Source organism: Scatophagus argus, chromosome 17 (genome assembly GCF_020382885.2).
Source record: "Scatophagus argus isolate fScaArg1 chromosome 17, fScaArg1.pri, whole genome shotgun sequence".
Lineage (NCBI taxonomy): Eukaryota > Metazoa > Chordata > Actinopteri > Scatophagidae > Scatophagus > Scatophagus argus.
This window is the reverse complement of record NC_058509.1, coordinates 21,602,920-21,627,843: the sequence shown is the minus strand read 5'-3', so window position 1 is coordinate 21,627,843 and position 24,924 is coordinate 21,602,920. Positions and strand designations below refer to the sequence as shown.

The 24,924-nt window shown below is 39.1% G+C and overlaps 2 protein-coding genes across 3 annotated transcripts; one reads left to right on the top strand and one right to left on the bottom strand.

Annotated features, from left to right (window-relative positions):
• Nucleotides 1-293: 293 nt before the first annotated feature.
• Nucleotides 294-4,633, bottom strand: LOC124075135 (sclerostin domain-containing protein 1-like). Its single transcript, XM_046418550.1, has 2 exons — nucleotides 4,206-4,633; nucleotides 294-2,482 (listed from the first exon to the last, which is right to left on the bottom strand). The coding sequence occupies exons 1-2, from the start codon at nucleotides 4,453-4,455 to the stop codon at nucleotides 2,106-2,108; spliced, it is 627 nt and encodes a 208-aa protein (XP_046274506.1). The 5' UTR covers nucleotides 4,456-4,633; the 3' UTR covers nucleotides 294-2,105.
• An 11,339-nt stretch (nucleotides 4,634-15,972) lies between these two features.
• On the top strand, nucleotides 15,973-21,205 carry ssr2 (signal sequence receptor, beta). Of its 2 annotated transcripts, none has more exons than XM_046418081.1 (6): nucleotides 15,973-16,126; nucleotides 16,892-17,052; nucleotides 17,946-18,044; nucleotides 18,813-18,921; nucleotides 19,010-19,087; nucleotides 20,756-21,205. In XM_046418081.1, the coding sequence occupies exons 2-6, from the start codon at nucleotides 16,892-16,894 to the stop codon at nucleotides 20,864-20,866; spliced, it is 558 nt and encodes a 185-aa protein (XP_046274037.1). In that variant the 5' UTR covers nucleotides 15,973-16,126; the 3' UTR covers nucleotides 20,867-21,205. The 2 variants fall into 2 exon arrangements, with proteins under 2 accessions (XP_046274037.1, XP_046274039.1); XM_046418083.1 differs by having other exon boundaries at nucleotides 16,006-16,132.
• The last annotated feature ends 3,719 nt before the right edge of the window (nucleotides 21,206-24,924 follow it).

Genomic DNA, 24,924 nt, shown 5'->3' with positions numbered 1-24,924 from the left:
ATAAAAAGTTAAATGTTTGCTAGCTCATTAGTTATAATGACTTTGGTGTTGTAAGTGATCCGGTGACATCTTGTTTAGCTTTAATATGTTAGTCTCTAAGTTGTATTTCAGTATTATAACTGGTACCAACAATACATTTACCTTATACTGTAGCTGTAGCTCTGTGTGTGTGTGTGTGTGTGTGTGTGTGTGGTGTGAAGTGGGGTGGGGTGGAGGGGGTGTTTGAAATAGATGTTAAAGGAACAATGCTGTTGTGTTAATACGGAGTATTTATAAAGGAAAGCATAACATGGAATTTTTGGATAAATGTATTTATTGTCACCTTTAACAATTAGTTTCTACTACCAACCATACAAATTCTGATGATTGCTTTAAAAAACTGTAATATGTTTCCCCCCAACTGCTACTCAACATCAACAGACTTTACATAGTTCTGATGGCCCCTCATTGTGCCGACAGGATGTCAGTGACAATGGATACCTACTCTTTTTCTCTTCAGGTAACAGAAATTAAACATCCTGTTGTCACTCAGTGCAGGTGAGTCTATTCACTGTCTACTTTAGCACACAGCTTTCAAAGGGAAAAAATGAACGGATATATGAGACAATAAAACGTGTTGCTACAGCTGAAAAAAAGCCACGCAAGCCTGGAGGCAAAGGTATTCCTTTCACAATAAAACAAAGTATGGCATCTGCTGAAAGGAGAGTTTCATCAGTGACTAATGCCTCTGTTGTTGGGAAGTTCCTGTTTGGTGTGAGCCTGGCATATACAATACATAAACAATTTTCACTATTTATTTCAAATAACTGCAAAAATATAATAAAGAGCATCAACTGTTGTGCAAAAATAAATTATATACAATTTGCTCTGAAAATCCCCCACAAAAAATTTACCAACAATTCCATACTGTAGACTATCCAAACATCACTCTATTATATAAATGTAACTTATTAACGTTATTTTTTCGATGAAGATGCTCTATAGCAATCCACCTGCCATCTGTGACAAAATCAAACAAAGCTATGGCTTATCCCTGCATTTCCTTCCAACATAAACCATACCTCCTGTATAGACAGATGGTTGCCTTTTGCTACATTACACCACGCCTTTAGTGGAACTAGTACCTCCATGAACACTACACGAGTACTTCTGTGCTGTGGGTGCTCTCAGATGATAGACAATATACAGTAACAGATGTGCATCTCTGTTGGCAGTTTTAATTCAGATACTGGTGGAATGACAGTATAGTCAAATAACTCTGGAAATCCAGACTGTAACAAAATTCTCATTTGTCAACAGTAAAATTATCACGATAATAATATCTGCCAGTGCTAGAATATCATTCATTTAGAAGAAGCTAGGCTGGTTTAAAAATCTGGCTCTGAACACTTTGTGCTCATATACTGCATTGTGAGATTGTTTTGTAGCTACAGCATGTCATCAAGGCTCCACCACTGTCAGATTTGTACACATGCAAGTTAATCTAATAGGTGGTACTGTTAGGACTAGATACTAGTTGCAGGTCTTATATTTTGGGATATCATATAAAGACATTTGGGTTCCTTAGTTTCACAATAATCTAAATCTAGAAATAAATCTATACTGTTCACTGTTAGCTCTATCTTATTACCTCTATAAGGTCCAGTATGTAAGATTTAGTGGCATCGAGTGATAAGGTTGCAAAGTGTAACCACCTGAATACCTGTCCCATCACCCTCCCTTTCCAAAGGCCCTCTCTTGAGTCAGTGTTTAGTTTGTCTGCTCTGGGCTAAACATGACAGACTATGTGTAAGAATATCTGCTCCCTCTGTAGATATAAAAGGGTCATTCTAAGATAACAAAATAATTCATAATTTCATGTGATTATACACCTATGTAAGCATAATTATAAGTTTAATATTCAATTTATGCTTATAGATCATCCTTAAATCCTAAACACTGGACCTTTAAATATTAGGTTATCATTTGTATACTTATAATGAATCAATAAATGTCATAATGAAGACAGGAGTGACTGCTAGATTTCCTTTTCAACAGCAGGATTACAGGGGTTTCAGTTGTCAGACTTTCTCCTTGCTCTGTCATCGGAGAAACTGGCCTTCCTTTCATTTTTTTCTCTGTTTACCACTGTGGACAGATGTTTCCTTGTGTCCTGAGTCATTCTGCTGCCTGGAGTAGCGCTTGCACCTGCAGGAGGTCACCACAGTTATCTTGTAGGTCCTTGAACTGCCGTCCTGGCACTGCAGCCGGATCCGCTGGGTCCTTGTTCGGTCAATAACACAGCGCCACTCCTGGGCGTCACGTCGGCTCCAGTACCTACCACTGTAACTTCCACTGCCAATCCAGTTGGGCAGCAGGTGGGCCGGCAGACACTCCCCAGCACACACAAGCTCTTTAATGGGGTTGACGCTAGTGCACTGGCCATCAGAGATATACTTTGTGGACCTCAGTTCCTTGCAGCCCACCTGGCTTTGGTCTTTGCCTGGGATATAGAAAATGAGTTACATATATGTATGTTCCACTTCTTTCTGATGTGGCTCTTCTGATCTCTGCTTGTAGCAGATGTAAATAGATAGAAAATGTAACAACAACTTTCTACCAAAATAACTCCTAGTACTGACTACAGCTTTAACAAACTAAAGTCCCGATCTTTGCACACCCACCACCCAATCTGACCACCTCTCCACAACTCTGGTGTGGTACATAAATTTAGCTGTTCATTCACACAAAAATAAGTGGCCTAGTGGAATCAGAGAGTAGAGACTGGCGCAAAATGAACTTTTTCCATTTAAATTAACTCTTACAGTAGAACTATCACTCAAATAACATTCATCTGTACCAGAATCACATTGGACATGCCATAAGGAGGTTAGCCAATCTTTCATCTGGGGCAGGTTAAGTTACTTTATTAATCCCAAACTGGGAAATTACTTCTCTGCATTTAACCCATCACTGATTGAAACACACACACATGCAGCATGCAGTGAAACACACAGGAGCAGTGGGCTGCATCAAGCGCCCGGGGAGCATATATTGGGGGTTAAGTGCCTTGCTCAAGGGCACATCAGCCGGCTAATGAGGGGTGGGGACATTATCACTCCACCACACTCAGATTTTTCCTGCTCGTCCGGTGGGGGAATCGAACCAGAGACCTTCCAATCACAGATCACAAGCCGCTTCTCCAACCTCTAGGCCACTATTCTATTATTTCTTACATGATGAATCTTCTTTTTTGCTATTTTTTGTCTTGTCCTTTTCTAATTCTTCAATGCAACTTGTAAAGCACGTTGTATTGCTACTGTGTATTAAATGTGCCATATAAATATAATTGCCCTGACCTACATATCTAGGTGAGAGACTTGTAGAAACTGGTTATTAATTGAAGTAATTTGTTTAAACATTTCAGTTATTCTAGATATTTAGTTAATGTAGACCAGATTTAGATTTGATATTTGCATTTTGTCATTATCCATTTTGTTTGGTTGATGTTGTCTTGTAAAATAAGAATTGTACAGCACAATCACCCCAGGTTTAACATGATGTAGGTAGGTAGGTTCTATGTTCTTTGTTTGCTTGCGTACCACAGAAAACTAAACCACAATAAAGCCACAAAAATGTCCATATGGACAATGGACTTTTGGACTGATCTTTCTTGTATATCAATTATCTTTTCAGGTTGGTTTCAAATTTATGAGCACCATAATACAGAGCTGAACTGTTCTAATACCAGTACCAATATGCTTGTTTGTACCCTGCCTCTCAGCCCCCATAAGCCTGAAGAGTTTACAAAATGAACTGATCATCTTTTCTTGTTTCCTATGGTAAGCCATAACTTTCTGCCCACAGCTGTGAAGCAATGTTTTTCTTGTGACTTGCCATGCTACAGGAACACTGGTGCTAAACGTTTACTAAAGCACTATTTCACCTGTTGCTATTTGAAATATCAGGCCAATAAATGGCAGGCCTATTTCTGAAAAGAATGAAATCAAAATTTCTTTTGAAAAGTTTTGAAAATCTACCTACTACACGTGCCGCACACTGCATTACACAAGAGAGAATAATGTCATCTTTTAAGAACGGTCAGCAGTCAAAAAATACATCAGTTTTAAACTATATGTGTCAAGCTTTGCTAAGCAAGACCAAAAATGATCTCAAAATGATGTACATGTATTGTAATTACGTCGTGCGTAACCGTTCGGACTCACCATTACGCACAGCGTCAGCCAGCCGTCTCCCACCGTTGCTCGCCTGGTTTGTGTCTTCATTATCCGAGTCTTGTTGAGTGTCGTGGACTACCTGAGTATTGAGAGACTCTGTGGCGTCGTTGTTAACACCAGAGCAGCTCCTGCTCCGCAACAAAAGAAGCAAGAGCGCGAGGAGCTGGAGTCCGCTAGCAGTACGGAGCATGTCTGCACCTGACTGATCTGAATGCTGCCGCCAGTGACAAAATGACATGTGATGAATGACTACCTTGTTGCATCTGTGGTTTATATACCCTCCACCTTGACGCTTTATTAATGCACACCCACCTGAACTGCAGTCTGCACTGACCCTTTATCACTGCTGCTGTTCAAAATTCTAAACCGTAAGCCTTTTGGCTACGCACCCATTGTGTTGCATTCTGAGTAATTTCCAATGGATTAATCCATTTTCCGCATAAATTCACGAAACTAATGGACTGAAAATCATCCTTCTGCAGCTGCATCACTTAATTGTCATATTTTAATAATAATATAAAAATGGTAATAACAATGAATTAATAATAATAATAATGCTAATTCTCTTGATTAAAGTGTAAATCTTTGTTATCACTTTCACTTTTTGCTTTGAAATGATTCCCAAACGGAATACCCTCAACTATTTTAACCAAAATACAACACTAAGAGAAAGCACAAATGCGGAACACTCACATTGAAATCTATGTACCTCCACTTGATCTTTTCTCTTACACAATTACAAAATATAGGCCTACACTTGTGCTACTGCAGAGAATGTTTTCCTGTTACATATCTTGTGTGTAAAATATAGCAATATTTTATGAATTTACCACCTAGTCATGAAAAGGGGGCTCTTCAGGAAAGCGTTGAGACAGTTCTGAAAGAAAGTAATTTGCCATCAAATTATTGCTGCCTCAAAGATCAAGGATACTTTATTGTCATTCTCATGGGAACATCTCACTGAATAAAATATATCTCTTAAAAAATAAAAACAAATCAAAGCTGCAAGCAGCATTGAGCGGGCCCTCGCACACCTATGCATGTTGGACATGAGGCCATTGTGGCCTGATGCCAGCAGATGCCACCATAAGTGTTCATATTGTTCTATATATTCTGATTCTGATTCTGATTCTGATATTGGCACGTCATACAGAGGTTTGCACTCTGATCCAACATTTGAAGTTTGGTGCAGACTGCACAATGTTACCCAGTTACAACAACTTCCTGTTTCAAGGTGAAGCATGGAAATGCATGGCAAGGCCATTCCAATGAATACTCATCATTAACCTCTTAAGGCTTTTCTAACTACATTTGAGGTGTTTCTGGTCAGCCTGAGGGAAACAGTACTTCTTTTTGGGTTAAGGTCATGGCACTAAGAGACGTTTTTTTTAGGCCCAGGGAATCACACGTGCCTATCAACTTTCAAACATCTAGGCGACACGGCACATACAATGAGGGCTACTATGTTGAAATTTTGCACCCAATAAAGAATCCAATATCAAATAATAATATTCACCCCTTGGGACAAATGTGCTAAGTATCACAAGTTTTTGGGCATCCTTACCCTATCAAACACAGCTTCCTAATGGCAACAGGAAGTAACATGTTGTATACTTTGCATCACTGCACCTAGCAGATTGGCCAGAACCACGTCAAATTTGGTCAATAAAGTCTGACGACATTACTGATACACTAGAGTGAAGATCATGGTGTTTGGTTAAACATACTTCCTGTGGCAGTGCAGCAAAGTTTGATGTTCTTATGCCAGAAAAAGGAAATTGTTATAACTTGCATGTTCTTTGTCCATTCTGCCCCAAACTTCACATTTGACAACAGTGGTTGCCTGAAGACATGAACATGTGAATGTTCAGGATTAGTCATAGTGCCATCTGCTGGCAACAAATCATGACTACCTCCAGCCCCGACATGCATGTGTGCGAGAGCTGCTTGCAGTTTTAATCTCAAATTGATCTTTTTGTTGACAGTGCTGCAAGGTCACTGAGAATGACACTCGACTCGATTGCTCTACTACAAAAGTAAATGATAAAGCAAAACAGATCAGCGTGATGGTGTAACTCTGAGATTTGGAAATTAAAGGAAGGGCACACAAAAACTCAAAAGGAAACGGCATTCAACCGAACTAGAGGAATCTCACCTGATCTGTCACGATAGTTTCAAATCATACAGAGAGGCCCTGCAGAATGCCAGTACAGCCTATTACTCAGCATTAATTGAAGAAAATAAGAACAATCCCAGGTTTCTCTTCAGCACTACAGCCAATGATTTGATGACCCATTGGTGGTATTATTAGGAAACACTCCACATATTTTCATTGTTATGCAGATGACACAGAATTATACTTATCAATGAAACCAGATGAAGCCAATTAGCTAACCAAATTTCAGGCATGTCTTAAAGACATAAAAATCTAGATGACTGGCAATTTTTTACTTCTAAACTCAGACAAAACTGATGTTATTGTTTTGGGCCCTAAACATCTTAGAAACATATTATCTAGTGATATAGCTACCCTGGATGGTATTATCTTAAGCTAACAGCTTCGCAAACAATTGCAAAAATGAGGCAGATTCCATCTCAAAAAGATGCAAAAAATTAGTCCATGCATTTATTACTTCCAAGCTGAACTATTGCAATTCCCTGTTATCTAGTGATGTTCGATACCACCGATTTCTTTTCCGATCCGATACTGAGTAAAACTCAGGCTGGTAACGGCAATACCAATCAAATACCGATACTCTGTGCAAATACACCTAATGTGTCTGGTAAATCTAAAAAAAGTAGTGTCTTTCAAATCATAGCTTTATAAAGAATACATAACATCTGAGTAATTTATTTATTTATTTATTTTAAACTTGGAAGCATACTGAAGTAGCGGCCTCATTTACAATATAGCCCAGCTAATACAACAACAGAAAAACCAAAGGACACAATCATACAAATTGTAAATAATAATAGATATGTATTCATAAAATTATTTATTATTTTTTATCCACCTTTTCCAGTATATATTTCCAGTAAGTTCACCATGGCTGTTTTATCACAATTGTACGCAAATGATCAATTCTTTAGGAAACCTTACCTGAATAAACCTAGGCTTTTTAGCCTATGTGAGATTATCTCAGTGACACACATATTATAACTCATGCAGCTATTTGTTGAAGCCTGTATTTATTTTGTTACTTATTTCATAATCATATTTATTAAACTGAACAACTCCAACAGCAACAGTGCTTAGCGCCACTTAAAGCTCCACATTTTCTCCCTCTGTACCTGGACAGTGTCAGCCTGCAGCACCGAAGGACTCTGCCAAACACGCCTGTCTTGCCCTAGCAGCAGCACCTGACACTGTGCTCTCCTCGTCTGTCCGCCTCATCCTAAATGCCTCGTATTCTGTGTTGTGGTTTAACCTGAGGTGTTTCACAAGGTTTGTTCTGTTGCCACAACTCCTTGCCGTTTTTCCACAAACATCGCGTCTTGGCTGTTTGTGGACCTGAAAGAGCTCCACGCATGACTCCGTTTACGCTCTGCCATTGCGTCTGCAAACTGAGACTGAGAAGAAGAAAGACTAGTTCCCACCAACCACGTATCATTTAGTTTAGTTACTTTCCAGTGTGTTCCTGTTAATGATATACATTATCTCAAATGACTGAAGTATCAAAAGTATTTTGATTTGATAATCGATTTTAGAGCATAAAGATCTGATATCGGAGGTATCGATATTTCAGTATCTACCATCATTACTTTTATCTGGCTGCTCCAATAAGTCTCTAAAGACTCCAGCTAATCCAGAATACTGCTGCACATGTACTGACAAAAACTCATATTAGAGATCATATTTCTCCTGTATTGGTTTTTCAACACTGGCTGCCTGTAAAATTCAGAGTTTAAAATTCTCCTCCTCACATACAAAGTCCTAAATGGCCTGGCCCCATCTTATCTCAAAAAGCTCATAGTACCTTATTATCAAACTAGAACTCTATGTTCCCAGGATACAGGGTTACTTGTGGTTCCTAGAGTCACCAAAATTAGAAACTACAGCCTTTAGTTATCAGTTACCTTTCCTATGGAATCATCTTCTGGATTTGGTTCAGGAGGCAGACACCCTCTCTGTGTTCAAGAGTAGACTTAAAGCTTTCCTTTTTGAGAAAGCTTATAGTTAGTTCTGGCTTAGGTTAGCCTCTAGTTATGCTGCTATAAGCTTAGACAGAAGAGAGATTTCCCATGATGCACTGAACATCTCTCTCCTCCTCCAACTTTTCTTCGGTACACATTAATGTCTCATTAATTCATGTCACTAACTTGACTTCCTCCCCGGAGTCTTTGTGCTTCCTCATTATTATTGTTAACATTGTTTAATCATACCAATACTCTGTTATTATTGCTGATGCCCCCCCAACCCCCACCCCCGCCCCCATGTTGGGTCTCTCTGTTCAAAAGATTTAATTAATTTGGTTAATTTGGTCTAGAGATCTTCTAATTGGAAAGTGTTGTGAGACAACTTTTGCTGTGATTTGATGCTATATAAATAAATTGAATTGAACTGAACTGATATTCAGGATATGGTTTTAATGTTTCCTGTGTTGGATTATCTGAACTATGACCTCATACTACTCCAGAAATTCAGTTCAAGCTGAATTCTGTTCAGTTCAAATGGCATTTGTCGATTTCTACCTGTAATGCCACTGTTGCTGTTGTTTTAACAACCCCTGTGTACAATCTCATGGTGTGGCACTGGATATAGTCCAGTTTCTTAAGAGATGTGCTTGTGCTGACCCATATACAATACTCCCATAATCTACTGCTGTTCTGATTAATCCAGTGTATATTGCTATCAGGGCAGCTCTGTCTGCTCCCTACTATTTCCAACTTCTACATCTCATTACATTAACAACTTTTTTAGATTTATCCACCACTTTCTAAATATGTGTAACAGATTTGATTTTCTCATCAAACCATACCCCCCAAAACTTAAACTGCCTGATTCATTCCAATTCATTTTGATTCATTTTGATTACATAATTTTCACTTTACCTCATTCCCAGTTCTTTTCCTTGTAAAAAAACATCAACTTTGTCTTTTCAACTGAAAACTGAAATACCCACTTACATGACAATTCTTCCACCTTTACAATAGCCTCTCGCACTTTCCTATAAATTCCACGTTTCGCCTCCCCCTCCATATCGCCCTAACATCTGCAAAAAGTAAAAACCCCATCCCATTCTTGAGTTGCATAAAAACATCATTTATCATTATAGAAAATGATAGAGAAATTTCTAGTGTGATTAGACCGTAGAAGGCTGGATGAATTCGAGTACATTAGCCTGAATGATGGAGTATATTTAGCCTTCTTGTACCTTTCATACAATCCACTTGTATTTGTAACCCAAGTGTTAAGAAATCTTAAATGCACCTACTCATCTTGTTGCAACCCAAAGCCCAGACAATCTATGGTATGTTCATATGATGTGGTATCTAGCTGTCAGGTTTGGAGCTCATGAAGTTCGTCACATTTATATAACATGTTGGCTTGCATTATTAAGGTAACATGTGTCCTGTTGAAAGTTTAACCATATGCCTAATATTATAATCAATACTTGATTTTCTGTATTTGTACCCAGCACTATGCAACTCTATGTACCATCTCTATACTACGCATAATTGTTTTTTAAAAATGTATTAGAACACAACTTCAAAAATAATGGTGTAATTAGAGTTTAGCCTGATGGTATAAATAATGGCAGTACATTACCTAACAATACAGTGGAGAGATATAGTATATATTTTTTAAAAGAATGGTGGTATTTCAAAAAAGTTTAAAAGAATGAGCACAAGTGCTGTAATGCCAGTCTTGAGCATCGGTACCAAGGCTCATTTGTTGTGTTTCACTTGCTGTGATCACAATTAATTTTCTGCACCAGATCTGCTGACTCTGCTTATTTCAAAACCACGGAGGCCTACATTGGAAGACTTCAACTACACTCATAGAAACTTAAAACCAAGTGCTTGATAGGGGTCAGCTACATTAGTGTGGACCAAATTACATTTCTTATAACTATTTATGTACTCTACCATCTCTTGATCACTCAAATACCTAAATTTATCTCACTCAGCAGTATTGAAATACAATCTCTGTATTCCTCTTAGACCTTGTTCATCTAAATTTATACCCACTTAAATTATTATTGGACAACGGTCACTCCCATAGTCGTTCTTCATAAGAACAATCTACTGGTTGGTGTCTGGGTGTATGGGCAAATAAATCCGCTGTATACGCTGCATTTACTGGTAATGGAAAATTGTCAGGATATGTACAGAAGGAGGTAGCAGGTTATTTACTGATCATCACCACCTACATCCACATCTAAATGTCCTGGCACAAGACATTAAACCCAGGGTTGTTCCCCAGTCACCAGCAAAATGCAAATAAATAGCCCGCTGTGGTGACCCCCATAGACATAATAAAGAGTAGAAGCCGCATCGACCGCTACTGCCTATTGGGGCTGACGAGCTGTGGGGCCGCCATCTTGGACCTGTCACCCGCTCCACTAAGTGTAATCTGTATGGCAGGCGCAGTGAAGTGTCAGCGCATTTAATCAATTATAACTTGCTGAATACTTCACGAGAGGTGTTTTTTTGCTGCAAACGTCATACATGTAGCTATGATACAGGACACATGGAGAGAGAATAAAAATGTAGATTCTACATTAAACACAAGAAATTGATTCCCCCTCGCACCAAACCATATTTACACCTGCACAAAGTTGCTAATGAAAGTTTTAATTTTTTTAATCATGAAAGTTTTTACATTTTTTTAAAATTTTCCGTCAAATCCCCTAAAAGACTCTTTGCTGTGGTCTTTGCCCTCTTTTCTCTTGCCATGGCATTCTTCTTCTCTCATTCCCGACTTTCCAGTTTTGCTAAGGCTTCATTGAGTCTGGCCTTAAGAGAGGTAGGAGAGGCAGGCGAGGCATAGCCATGATCCTAGTAGAAAGAGGGGTGGACATGGTTTGATCGTCTCACTTCACACACATCAATTTGACACCACTAGAGTATGACCCACATTCTTTCTTATAGTCATCACCTGTCAAAGCCACTGCCAGCACTGTGTGTGTGTGTGTGTGTATGTGCCAGGAATGCATGTTAAACAATTGAGTGTATAGGTTTATTTGTGAGTGTGTTTAATATGAGTGGCAGCAAATAAGTGAGATTTTAATATGTCCAGGACCATTATGATGTTTAAATAGAAATACATCATTAGACTGAGGTTGTGGGTGTGAGGTTGCAGTTATTGGGGCCTCCTGAGAGGCTCTTCTGGAGGTAGTCCTGCCCTTTTCCCACTAAAATGAAGCAGCATAGTAATTTAAAAGTAATATGACTGATAATAGAATATTTACATTTATGAATGCTAATAGCCTTATGATGATACACCTACTCTTTGGAGATGAATCGAGAAGCTGAAGATGGATGGAATAAAACCATCTCTGAGTCGGACAATCTGACCTGTCCTATCAAAATCTCCCTGCTTAAAATGTTCACTGCAAAGCACGGATGAATCACTTGCACTGAATCTTTCCCTCCTCAAAGCCACTTCCCACTTGTTCCTAATGTCTTTGTCTTTGGGAAACCTTCAAAATTAAAACAGGAAATTTGGGATAAAAATTTTTTCAAAGGAAGTCAAGCTTATTTTCTGCCTTCTTCTTCCTATTTTTCCATATCCTATAATTCCTATTTACTTCTTATTATTATTTTCTTCCTTCAAATGTCTTAGAAACTTTCTTCAACAAAACTCCTATTTTGATGTTGATAATGAACCAAAGTTGCTGAAATTGTGAGTAAGCTAGTTTGCAAACTATTCTACAGTCAGTTGTTCTGTTGTCTGATTTTGCTGGTGGACATAAATACAGTACAGTAATATTCTATTCACAAAGTACAACCAATAATAATGTTCAATCTTACTTGTGAAAGTAATCCCCCGAGCCCTGTTTTAAACAGTCCGCCAAGTTGGACAGCAATAGGCTGCACAGCGCTCAGGCATACAGCTGCTGTGGTAGTTTATGGTAGAATGACCGGCTCAAGATGGCGGCCGCATTTCTCGTGCCCCGGCAGCCAATGCGGCGTTTGTTTTTGTTTGTTTTTTTTTATTTAAATATTCAATACAAAGCAGTTATTATAATGTACATTCATACAAACAACAGAACATCAGCCAGGGGGTAGGCTACTTAGACAAATGCAGAAAATGTAGAGCACAAGTGATATGTTTTCATAGCTTTCTTATTGCTAGATTCACAGATACTTTCCATATACTGTTCTGTTTCCTTTAGAAATGCAATAAAATAGGGGTTTGAGTGACTAAATTTGGCTTTGTGTATGTGATATTAACCTAATATAATTATTAAGTTTATGAGTTATAAGTTCTTTTTGTTTTTTACTTTTAACATCATGAACACCAAAAAGTATATTGTTCCATTGTAAAAGGAAGTCTGAGTCAATCTTCAGTTTGACGTAATGCAGTACCTCTTTCCAGAAGATGGCAGTATAGTGACAGTTCCAGAACAGGTGCATCATAGTTTCAGGCTCAAATCCACAGAAAGAACAGTTCACACACACATCCCTCCCAAATCTCAGCAGGTAGTGTTTGGTAGGATAGTATTTATGGATTCATTTATAAGACACTTCTCTAACTTTGTTTGTAATCAAGTATTTGTAAGGAAGATTCCATATATGAACCCAGTTCAACCCGTTAACAATATTAGACCAGTACTGGACAGCATATGGGATAGTGGTAATATCAGATTGAAGCAATGATCTGATAAGACAATTTTTGTTCTTAGTTTTGATAGAGAAACACATATGCCCCACTGATGTTAACGTGGGGTCTAAAGGAGGACAAATTGGTTTTCCAGCACCTCTTAAAAGAGTTAGGATACGAGAAGGAGTGGCATCCATTACAATTGCAAAGTATCAGCAGAGTTTTTCTGAGATAACGAAATTATTTTAGAGACTACTTTCTCTTCTTCTAGTCTTTGGTTTTTGGAGAAGGTACTTCCATAGTTTCTTAAATACTGGGCAGTTTTAAATTTCAGAAGTTCCCAGTTGCTACCATAAGCATCTTCAGCATTTGCTTTATTCCAAAATTCTGCTATTATCCTCTTTATGCCTAATTTCACTGCCTCGTGATTTAAAAGCGAGCTGTTTAGCTTCCAGTAAGCAGATCTATAGTTCTTTGTGAAAGCAGAGTGTAAGGGGATAAATATGGAGACTGCATTATGATCAGTTAGTGGAGTTGTAATAATATTAGCTAATATTTTATCAATGTTCAGATTGTTAGAAACTAACCAAAAATCAAGCCGCAATTTCCTGGTGGCATTTCTGTTACTCCATGTAAAGGCATTAGTGTTATACTTTTGGTGTCTCCATACATCAATTAAGTTGTTGTTGCATAAAAGCTTTCAGATTTTTATTAACTGCAGCAGAGCTGCGTGTAGGCCAACAGTCCAGATTGTGATTAAGTATCATGTTAAAATCACCCCCTAGTACAATATCTGAGATAGGAAAGTTACTAAAAGCGTTATCAATATGATTTTCTAAAGTTTCCAGCATTATATTATTATCATTGTGCGAGTTATAGCTGTAAATATTAATAATTGCTATTATGATATTTTCAATATCTATCACTTGAAGGATAAAATGGCCTGATGGATCACGAATAGTTAATAACAACGACCCTGAAAAGTTATGGTTTAAAGTGGTAACACCAGCAGAATATTCAGAACCATGAGCCTGCCATAACTCATTACCCCATTGGGATCTCCAAAATTTTCCATCATCAGGAACTGAATGTGACTCTTGGATAAAACAGAAATCAGTTTTGTGCTTCTTGGCAAACAAAAATAACGCCTTGCGTTTAATATTATTTCGTAACCCCCTGGCATTGAAAGTAACAATGGATAAGGACATAATAATAACAATGAATAGAACAAAATATGTCTAAGGATAGAATAAACTCAGATAATATTATCCTTCTTAACAGGAGCTGGTCCATCTCAGGTTCTATATGCAGTGAAACATACAACATGTAAATACAGAGAGGCACCTGGGTTTTCAGAATTCCCCTCATCTCATTAACTCTGAGGCATCATCAGTGTAACATGAAGTGGGTTATAACAGTTAACTTGCATAATCTCAGTATAGTCTTGTTAGCAGTTATGTGATTATCAACCGGGGCTCTCCCTCCGATGTAGTACGCCGTTTTTCCTTGTTTACGTGCTTTGGCCACCAAAGGCCCCAGCTGCCTCCGTCTCTCCCTGGTGGCCGGTGACAGATCCTCAGCGAAGCGCAGTTTCTTGGCCTGCAGACATGTCGACTTCTTTACAGCTTTCCAGATTTTGTCGCGGTAAAAGCGGGTGGCAAACTGCATGATGACTCCTCGCGGCTTGGCGACATCTTTCCTTGGTTGACCAAATCGATGTACTGTATCAGTCGCGTTTGGAAGCTTTGTTTTGTACTCCGGCAGGATCGCTTGGCAGATATGTATCACCTCGGTACGGACATCTCGCTCCTTATCTTCAGGCACTCCATATAGGCGCAGGTTCCAGCGCCGTGAGTAGTTCTCCAGATCGGGGACTCGTTGGTCCATAACAGACACTTATGTCTCCGTCTCACTAGCTCGTGTGTCAACCTGTGTCACCTTTCCTTTTATCTCCTGAATCTCAGCACAGGCGAAGTCAACTGTTTTTTTCAGACCCTCGATTTTCAGGGTATTGTCAGAAATCAGTTTCTCCATGTTTTTTTCTAGGCTGTCAAGTCTGGTGTTTAAGATATCGGATATTTTTTTCACTATGTCCCCGTCATCCATATTCAAAACACGATGTGTCTTCAACTTCTTTGAAGCAGGGGGTTTGGACGGCGTAGAACATGGTGTTGCGTCTACTCTTTATTATGTGTATGGTTTAGGTAGAATGACCGGTTCAAGATGGCGGCCGCATTTCTCGTGCCCCGGCATCCAATGCGGCGTCTACTCTTTTTTCCCCTTCCCTTTATTGAGCAAGTGCAACAACAACAAAAGCGGCATTGCACTCACAATACACAATCATAGAGAAAACGACAAGGGAACATAAAAATGACATTAATGCTACGTATCACATAATTCTTCAATATAAAGGGCAACAACAGATTGAGTAAAATAAATAATAAAATGAACACAATTAAAGGAAAAGAGAAAGAAAATATACAAATAAGTAAATAAACTAGTACAATAAGAAAAATAAACAACTTCCATAAGGGGAAATTTTAAAAATATGTCATCTATCTAGTTCAGTAGGGAAATTCTTTAAGATATCATATAATTTTTGTGCCTTTAGTGTTGTTATAAGTTTTAGAGCTTTCATATATATTTTAAATTCATTCATAAATATACTAAATTTGGGGAGCGATTTTAGTACCGTCTACTCATTATTATGTCTATGGTGACCCCTATTCAGCAGGGAGAAGAAGAAGAAGGAGAAGAAGTAGAAGAAGAAGAGTAGTAGTTATAGAACTCCTTCCTTTACAGTTTCATCCTGCCACACTTTACCCACACCATAATGTGCAACAGCTCAACACGACTCGATGCAGGGGTAGAACAGCTCTTCGTGTTCTTTGCCTAGCTAAAGATAGCTAGACCTATACAACAATTTAAAAGGTTTAAAATATAACAAGTCCGGCCTTTATTCCAAACAATCCCCGGTCCAAGGAATGAACAAGCTCCAAGCCAACAGGGGCGCTGCGCTGTCCAAAGACTTCTTTAAGTTTTTCCTCATGACACGTCACGTTAACAGCAGCTTTAAACTTCTGAGCATGCGCCTCTCCAGCTCCTTTAATATCAGCGGTTCGAAGCGCATCATTGCACGGTAATAGTATGTATTTCTTTGTGTATTTCTTTCTCTGTTTCTTTTCCATTTAACTGGACAGACTGCGCTGAGTTGTTAGCTTGACATTTTAGAATTGTGTATATTAACACAAATTCTCTAGTGTAAATGTAGACAGTGAGCGCTGTTCGTAAGTCCAAATCTGCCAGTGTAAGCTAACTTAGATATGCCTCCTTTGGTCCACGTAAGCGTCTGTAATGGTGTTCAGCATTTTGACATTAAGGCAAGATAAAGCTTAGCACATCTTGCTTCATCTGTTCAATAATGCTCCCAAACATTTTAACAGAAACTATTGTTTTTGTAATTAAAGCTTAGATTAAATAGCTATGAAGCTAGCTCAGTATATAGCTAACTTTAATCCACGAATATATTGAAATCATTTAAAGGCCAGTTTAGTTTGTTTTTTTGTTTTTCCAAAGTCAACAAAGCTTTACATTTGTCCGTGAGATTAACATCCATGTATATCATTTAACTGTTAACTTGGTTAATTTAGCAAAAAAAAAAAAAAAACCTTCATTGCATAACCTAATGTTTGTGTGCACTTAAACATGTTTATAGAGTCATTATGTAACAGTCATTCCAAAGCTGTGGGCAATACTTTGCTTCTGTGACAGTCTCCACTTCTCTGAAAAGATTCTGAAAAGATTCTGCAGTGACTGAGGTGTCTGCATACCTATGTAGCTCTGTTTCCTGTTTCTCCAACAGATTGTCCGATGTTGTTTTGATCATTGTCTGTTTTCTTTCCAGATGACAGAGATGCTGCATGTGTTTTTGCTCCTGGCTCTGCTTGGTCTGGGCTTGGGAGAAGAAGGGGCTCGCTTACTGGCCTCTAAATCCCTTCTGAACCGCTATGCTGTGGAAGGCCGTGACCTCACCCTGCAGTACAACATCTACAATGTGGGCTCCAGGTCAGAACTACAACTGAGTGTAACACAATACTCACTTATAGGCAGAACTCTGTGCTAACATTTTTCCCAAAGAGCACAAATGCTCCTAGAGGGAGGAAAAATGCGAGCAGAATGAAAAATCTTCTAGTAACTAGTAGAATTTATTAACAAATATTGTTAATTACATACATATTTATTGTGCATGTATATCGGTGCTCCTTCTCCTTATTTGCAAAATGATGCAAAAACCAGTGGGGGACAATTGAAGTGAAAGGCCCTAATATGTAGACACTGTTAATGGGCCTTAAAATACTGACAGATCTTTTCAAAACAATGAAACTTTGAAACATATGTTTTTGAAATGTGAACAGCACCATCTTAGCTAAAATGCTGCAAAATCAGAAATGTGAGTTATTAGTTTTTGTCCATCTTGTTCAGGCAAAAATTAAACTTTTGGCACACACAGAGCTATTACAAGGCACCACAGACAATAGCGGTATATAAAATTATCCAACAACTTTGACAGACGACATGGAGTTAATATGGTATTAAAAATACAGATACATGCATTTGCCATTTACAAATTGCAAAAGTCATCTCTACAACCTGACTAAAATTTAGATTAAAACGTCACAAAACAGCATTTATGTGTCTTAATCAAGTTGTTCCTGGGAGACTGGATAAACGTCTGACCTAAACCAGAATCAGCACTGCCACCAGAACAAATCTAGACTAGTAGGGTCAGTGCAGAGTCATTTGATTTCATGTATGAAATAAAGTAGTATTTTGGTCTTCCACTTTTTATGTGTATGAACATAAAGTTGTTTTCTGGAGACAATTGTTTTACAGGTTAAGCTGTCCATTGCATATTAATAATTTGTCAAATGATGTCTTCTTCCTTTGTGTCTTTACAGTGCTGCTCTTGAGGTGGAACTGTCAGACGATTCTTTTCCTCCTGAAGACTTTGGAATCGTTTCAGGAATGTTGAATGTCAAATGGGACAGGATTGCACCGTATCCTTGAACCTATAAGTCTTTTTTTAATGGTTCTCTCACATTGCAGATTTTGGTGCTGTTGGATGTCTGTAATTGTAGTAACTAGTAGCTAAGGTGAAATATACAACATACTACTGGATATCACAGTAGCGCACCAATATCTCAGAGTAAAATAACTGCACACGTGTCTGCTAGATAGATAGATAGATAGATACTTTATTGATCCCGAGGGAAATTGTACTGCATTTCTGCAGTAACAGACACACGCATTACTACATTTCTCACCTCAAGTGTTTTCAGAAACATATTTTAGTGTACTGTGTATCTGTAATCTGAGAAAAATTACTATGGCAGAGTAGTATGATAGAGGTTAGTCAGGGCTCCACTGATAATGATAGGTCCACTGTATCACTCTGACTGTCTCTGTTTTGTGACATTTCACACACATATCACATACCTGAACCTACAACACACTGAAACTGATAGGGAGACAGGTAATAAATATGTATGAACTGGTATCATCTATCACTGAGAAGACAAGTTTAATTGTTCAGGGGGTCAAGGTCACAGTCACTGATGAAGATTCCCTTAGGTCAACACCACACATCAGGAGGTTAGGAGGGTGTCTCTCCAGTTGTCTCTCAGAAAGAAAAAAACACTTAAATACACACTGAAACACTAAAATTGGACTATTGGAGGTTGTTATCATTTTGAATTTGTTTCAGATATATATCGATGTACTCTTCATCCTTTTCAAGTTGTCAGACTTAACCCTAGAACTTTCAGAGCCAGTAATGTCTCTCACACAGTGGTGCTGCGCCCCCTGAAGGCTGGTTACTTTAACTTCACCTCTGCTTCTGTCAGCTACCTGGCCCAGGAGGGAGGACAAGTTGTGGTAAAACCAGCTGATTATCTTGATGGATGCGTGCAGTTAATTTAAGTGAAGTGAAGTGAAAAAGCTGAAGTGTCTGTCCTTCCCACAGACTGGCTACACCAGCGCCCCAGGCCAGGGAGGCATCTTGGCTCAGAGGGAGTTCGACCGACGCTTCTCACCACATTATGTGAGTGTTACATTCAAAATATGCTTTTCAATTGCTCAGTCAGGCTTCTAATTGCTTTGACTGACCTGCAGTTCAGTAGCCGATGATCAGAGTTTTGTAAACAAAACCACTAGGATTGTGTTATAAAATCTATCATTCGAGGATAGGTAAACATCTGTTGTTTCATGCCCTGTTGTTTATTTCTTTGCAACCAAAAGTCATACAGCAGTATTGTGGTGAGTGGTGTGGAATGAGATCCAGGAAGCAGTTCTCAGAGATTTTAACCTTTAATGACATTAAAGACAAAATGAGAAAAAATCATCTCCTATTTCAAGAATGACTACTTGGGCTATTGTTTTATTAAAACTTGTAAGTGCACCTGGTTGCTACAGTGTCATTCAGGACATGTTGGTTTTGAGTTTTTTGATATGCAGCATCATTAACAACAGGAGCCTCCACCCTTGGCACACCTGCCTTTATTAAAATGGAATTGTATGTGAAGAAATTTCAAAAATGTGCTGGTTTTTTTTTTCTTGTTTTTTTTTGAGTGATTTTCTAAAACATTTGATGAAGAAAGATGACAGAGCAGACAGAGAGAAAAAGAAGGAGGCAGGGCAAGTCCGTTTGTGTACAGCAGAGGTGTAGGTGTGTGTGTGTGTGTGTGATTAATTAGATTAAAGTAATTTGTGACTAAACACGAGTGTCCTCGACTGACAAAAACATCACCTCTTTTACCACGTATGCAAGAATCATTTAGGTTTACTGTTAACCTTTTAAGATGTTATATGTTAATATTCTGTATTTTGTTACATGCTTAATTGAAATTTGCAGAAAGGTTAAATAGGATAAAATAATCATGTAAGTAGATTTTTATTTGTTGAGTACTTAATTCAAAATTTAAAAAGAAATAGGCCTTTACTTGTGTTCATTTCATAGCCATTATATATGCATGTATTATACTGTGGTATGTATTGTTATCTGGATATGAAATTACATGTATCAGGACAGGAGATTTAATCATAGCACACAGCCATAGAAACATCCATGCACTCTATTTTCTTTAGCTAAGGAAATACAGAACCATTATTTTATTATATATATTGGATGCCTGGTGCAGAGAGAAGAAAAGTTGAGCTGTTCACTGTCTTTTGGATGAGTGTGTACAGGTTAGTGAAAGCAAGGTTTACAGCAATAAACCAACTCTGTGTTACATAGAAGTGCATGTGAGATGTGAGACGGCACACTGAGGCAGTAGTAAATATATTGGAAGTCTGTGACGACCTGCGCTCACACAGATGTAAATATTGCAGGCACAGCTGGAGTCAGTGGTGGAGTAAAACAGCCTTTTCAACTCTGTACTACATGTGAAAGTTTGCCTATACTACAGAAGATATAAAGGCTGTTTTGCTATAATGATTTTAGAAATTCACTACAGCCTCCAAAAGGATCATACATTTGCAACAATACTTTTCTTCTTGCCAGACTGTTGTATTTGGTTGCATTAGTATTAGCTACTTGTACCTAATAAACTCAAAATTGAGTGTGTATTAATAGAGCCTTTCTACAAAAACAGCTTCTCTCTTATCAAATCACTCTGACATAAAAAACTGAGAAAGTTGTTCTTTTTCTTTCTTGGACTGTCCCCTGACACCTCACTTGCTCTTACTTCCCCATCTTTCTCTTTTGTAGCTTGACTGGGCTGCATTTGGTGTGATGACCCTGCCCTCCATTGGTATCCCTTTGCTCCTCTGGTACTCCAGCAAGAGGAAGTATGACTCACCAAAGGCCAAGAAGAATTGAAAAGTCATAGTGGGGTGGGGTGGGGTGGGGTAGGGATGGAAGTTAAAGGGTTTACCAGCCATATTGGTAATTACAAGTTGATCAAACAAGCGGCATGATTAAGAGAACTCAAGAGAACACCGAAACAACTTCAGTATGGTTATCAAAACTTAGCATATACAAAAAAAGCTCTCATCTACATCCTGAGCTTCACCAGCTGCTGGTCATTCTTTTATATTTTCAGATTGGATGATGAGACATATTATATTTACAATATGTTTTTGTTTTTTGTAATTTTGTGTTCAATGACCTGAATTGGCTGTTGAACTCAAATAATAATAAAAAACAAGTTAGGTTTTCCAAAGCTGTGTCTGATGTCTGAGATTTACATTCCATAGAACCACTAATAAGGCAGGTTTTAAGGTTCACCTTTGATTCAGAGCAAGAGATGTACAAGTCAGGTCATTTCTTTCGTTTAGGTCAAGGGTCAGCAACCTTTAGCGTTAAAAGAGCCATTTGACCCGTTTCCCACCGTATTAAAACCCACTCAGTGCCACAAAACCTATGAGATTGAGCATCAGCTGGTTTCAAAATGAAGACGAGTCACAGGACCAGCCTGTCAGCAGCCAGACCCTGGACCAGCCCCGTCAGTAGCTATCTCCAGGACCAGAACAAGACCATCAGCAGCTAGCAAGTGAAGAAATATGGATGTCACAATGGTGAAACTGAATGATCTTCTTGCCCAAAAAATGAGCCACCCCGTATGGCTGCCAGTATGATAAGGATGCAACCAGGGCCAACATGGATGACAGTTAGTCATGTGCATGACATCAAGTCTTCTTTTGAGCTTTTTTTTTTATCCTTGCTGGATTTTTCAGGTCCAAAGGGGAATCCACAGAATCCCTGTGGGATGCAAAAACTGGCAGAGTTTCTCTGGAAAACTTCCACATCATTTCCAGAATTATCTGCTTTAATAAACGTGACGATAGACCAGCTAGACGGCAGAGAGACAAGCTAGCTGCCATCAGGAGAGTGTGGGACAAGTGGGTGCACAGCCTCCCCCTGTTGTACAACCCTGGGCCTAATGTCACCATTGGTGTGCAGCTGATGCCATTCAGGGGCTGTGTAAACTGACCTGAATGGGTTAAATTTGAAGTTCAAATAAATAAAAATCAATCGATCAATCAAAACCTTGCTTCATTTGTAAATTTGTTGAATTTTTTCCACTCATATCTTGATTATATTTGATTTTGGTTTTTATTACATTTTATTTAAAAAAAATAGTGAGTAGCACTTTAATTCATAAATGTGATTTAACAAAAGGAAAGTTCAAATATTAACCATATATTCGGTTTATATTACTTGTAATTTAGATGAAGTAAATATCTATTGTGTATTTTAACGTAAAAATGTTTGATTGTTTTGAATTAAAAACCCCAAAATGCAGCGAGTCCACCAGACCCACGAACACTGGCTGAATAACAAAAATATGAACACCACGCAAGGGTTAGGCAGAAAATGAAATTTTTATTTTCCATTGTAACAAAACATATGTATGTATGCAAAACACCTATTTCTTTTGTACTTTGATGGAAAAAGACACTGGCACATTTATTTTCAAATAAAATGTTAGCAGTAAAAGCAAACAAATCTGCCCATGAGGCATTAAACAATCTATTTTCGTTTGAAACTTTTCTTAGATTTGTCCATTGCTAGCTTACTGGGCGCCAAAATAAGTCACGTTTTCAGGGCAGCAGGACATGGTGGATATTTTAATCGACAAAATATTAAAACAAGTTTTACGTTAATGTCACAAGAGCACCTCAATCTCCAAAGAAATAACTATTACAATGAATAAAAAGTCTGAATAAATAGAATGAAATCAATTTAAATCAAGTGTCCATTATCTATTCACATCATTTTTTCCCCGAAATATGCTCGCCCTCTCTTAGCCACGGGAGCCACAGAATCAGAATCAGTATCAAGTATGTGTGACTATACAAGGAATTTGACTCCGGATTTTTCTCTGTCCTGTGCACCATACAAAATACAAAATAGCAATAATAATAATAAAAATGAAGAAAAAGAAGAATAAAGTATTTACAAGAAAGGAAATACATACACACACATATATATATATATATATATTCATGTAGTGCAAGCAGTGGAATGATGTAGTGCAAACAGTGTGATGGTTCACACAATGGCAGGTGGTTTACAGGGAGATCAGGGAGACAGCCTGGGGGAAAAAACTGTTTTTGTGTCTGGTAGTCTCGGCATACAGAGCTCTGTAACGCCTACCAGAGGGAAGCAGATCAAACAGTTTGTGTGCAGGGTGTGAGGGGTCTGCAGTGATGCTTCCTGCCCGTTTTTTGACCCTGGACTGGTATAAGTCCTGGATGGAGGGCAGGTCGGCCCCGATGATTTTTTCTGCAGACCTGATTGTCCGTTGCAGTCTGTTTCTGTCCTGTTTGGTGGCCGATCCAAATCAGACAGTGATGGAAGTGCAGAGAACAGACTGGACGATGGAGGTGTAGAAGATGGTCAGCAGCTCCTGAGGCAGGTTGAACTTCTTCAGCTGTCGCAGAAAATACAACCTCTGCTGGGCCTTTTTCCTGATGAGGTCTACGTGGGACTTCCACTTGAGATCCCGGGCGATTGTAGTTCCCAGGAACTAAGAGGAGTCCACAGTAGACACTGTGTTGTTGAGAATGGTAAGGGGAGGTAAGGTGGGTGGGTTCTTCCTAAAGTCCACTGTCATCTCCACAGTCTTGAGCGGGTTAAGCTCCAGGTTGTTCCGACCACACCAGAGGACCAGCTGGTCTACTTCACGTGACGAGGGATGAAAGAGCTGCGGGTTGCCAACCCCTGGTCTAGGTAATGGTCAGCAATATATTTCATATTCAAATGCATGTACCCAATACTTCAGTATGTTAAGTATACACTTAAAGTAGTCAGTTCTATATCGTATAGGTCTGGCCCTCTAAGAGCAATTGCTCAGTAGTATAAGGCCCTGTGTAACCTGAGATCTGCTCCTTCTCTTTCTTCCGCATATGCAGTCATTTAACTTTACAGTGAAGATCCATCCATCCATTTTCTATACTGCTTATCCATCGGGGTTGTTGGGGGGCTGGAGCCTATCCCAGCTGACTACAGGTGAGAGGCGGGTTACACCCTGGACTGGTTGCCAATCAATCGCAGGGTTGAGACACAAAGACAACCACTCACGCACGCACTCACACCTAGGGGCAATGTAGAGTAGCCAGCCTATGCTAACCTAATGTGCATGTTTTTAGGATTGTCGGAGGGAGCTGGTGTGCCCTGAGAAAACCCATGCAGGCACAGGGAGAACATGCAAACTCCACACACAGGGGCCCAGACCAGGATTCACCAGAATCTGGAACTCTCTTGCTGTGAGGCGACAGTGCTAACCACTGTACCACCATGCACCCCAACAGTGAACACCCCAACAGTGAAGATAAGAAGATATTACTTTTGACCGTTCTGCTGGCAAGGTCCATCTTTGTCCTTCTTGCCAAACAGGCTACATCAGGGACTTTTACCTCCATATTCGATATGCCCCTGCCCAGAACATGCTTAGCTGGCCCTTACTCCCCAGCCATTATGCCCCTGCCTGTCCACAACAGGGAATCAGCAGCAAGCAGACACCTTTGCAGTGCTACAGGAAGATGACAGTGATGATGGTAGTCAGATTAATCTGAGGAAGCTGATAAAGTGAGTCTCCTGGAGCAGAGCCTGACCATGTTCTCAGCGCACAAAGGGCTGCTAGTGTGACTGACGAGATTCCTGCCCCCAGGCCAAGACACCCTCCAGCCACAGCTGATGCTGCGTCTCAGTTTGTTATATATTTTTACATACACACATATTGAATTTTACTACTGCATTTATCCCATCCTTAGTTGAACATACACATGCAACACCCAGCAAATTACATGCAGTGAAACACACACAGGAGCAGTGGGCAGCATCAAGCGCCCGGGGAGCATATTGGGGGGTTAAGTGCCTTGCTCAAGGGCACATCAGCAGGCTAATGAAGGGGGGGGGGGACATTTTATCGC

Coding starts and splice junctions, on each gene's coding strand:
- LOC124075135 (XM_046418550.1), bottom strand. CDS start 4,455: ATGTCATTTTGTCACTGGCGGCAGCATTCAGATCAGTCAGGTGCAGAC. Junction 2,483..4,205: donor GGCTGACGCTGTGCGTAATG/GTGAGTCCGAAC, acceptor TCTATATCCCAG/GCAAAGACCAAAGCCAGGTG.
- ssr2 (XM_046418081.1), top strand. CDS start 16,892: ATGACAGAGATGCTGCATGTGTTTTTGCTCCTGGCTCTGCTTGGTCTG. Junction 18,045..18,812: donor AAATGGGACAGGATTGCACC/GTATCCTTGAAC, acceptor TAGAACTTTCAG/AGCCAGTAATGTCTCTCACA. Junction 18,922..19,009: donor AGGAGGGAGGACAAGTTGTG/GTAAAACCAGCT, acceptor TCCTTCCCACAG/ACTGGCTACACCAGCGCCCC.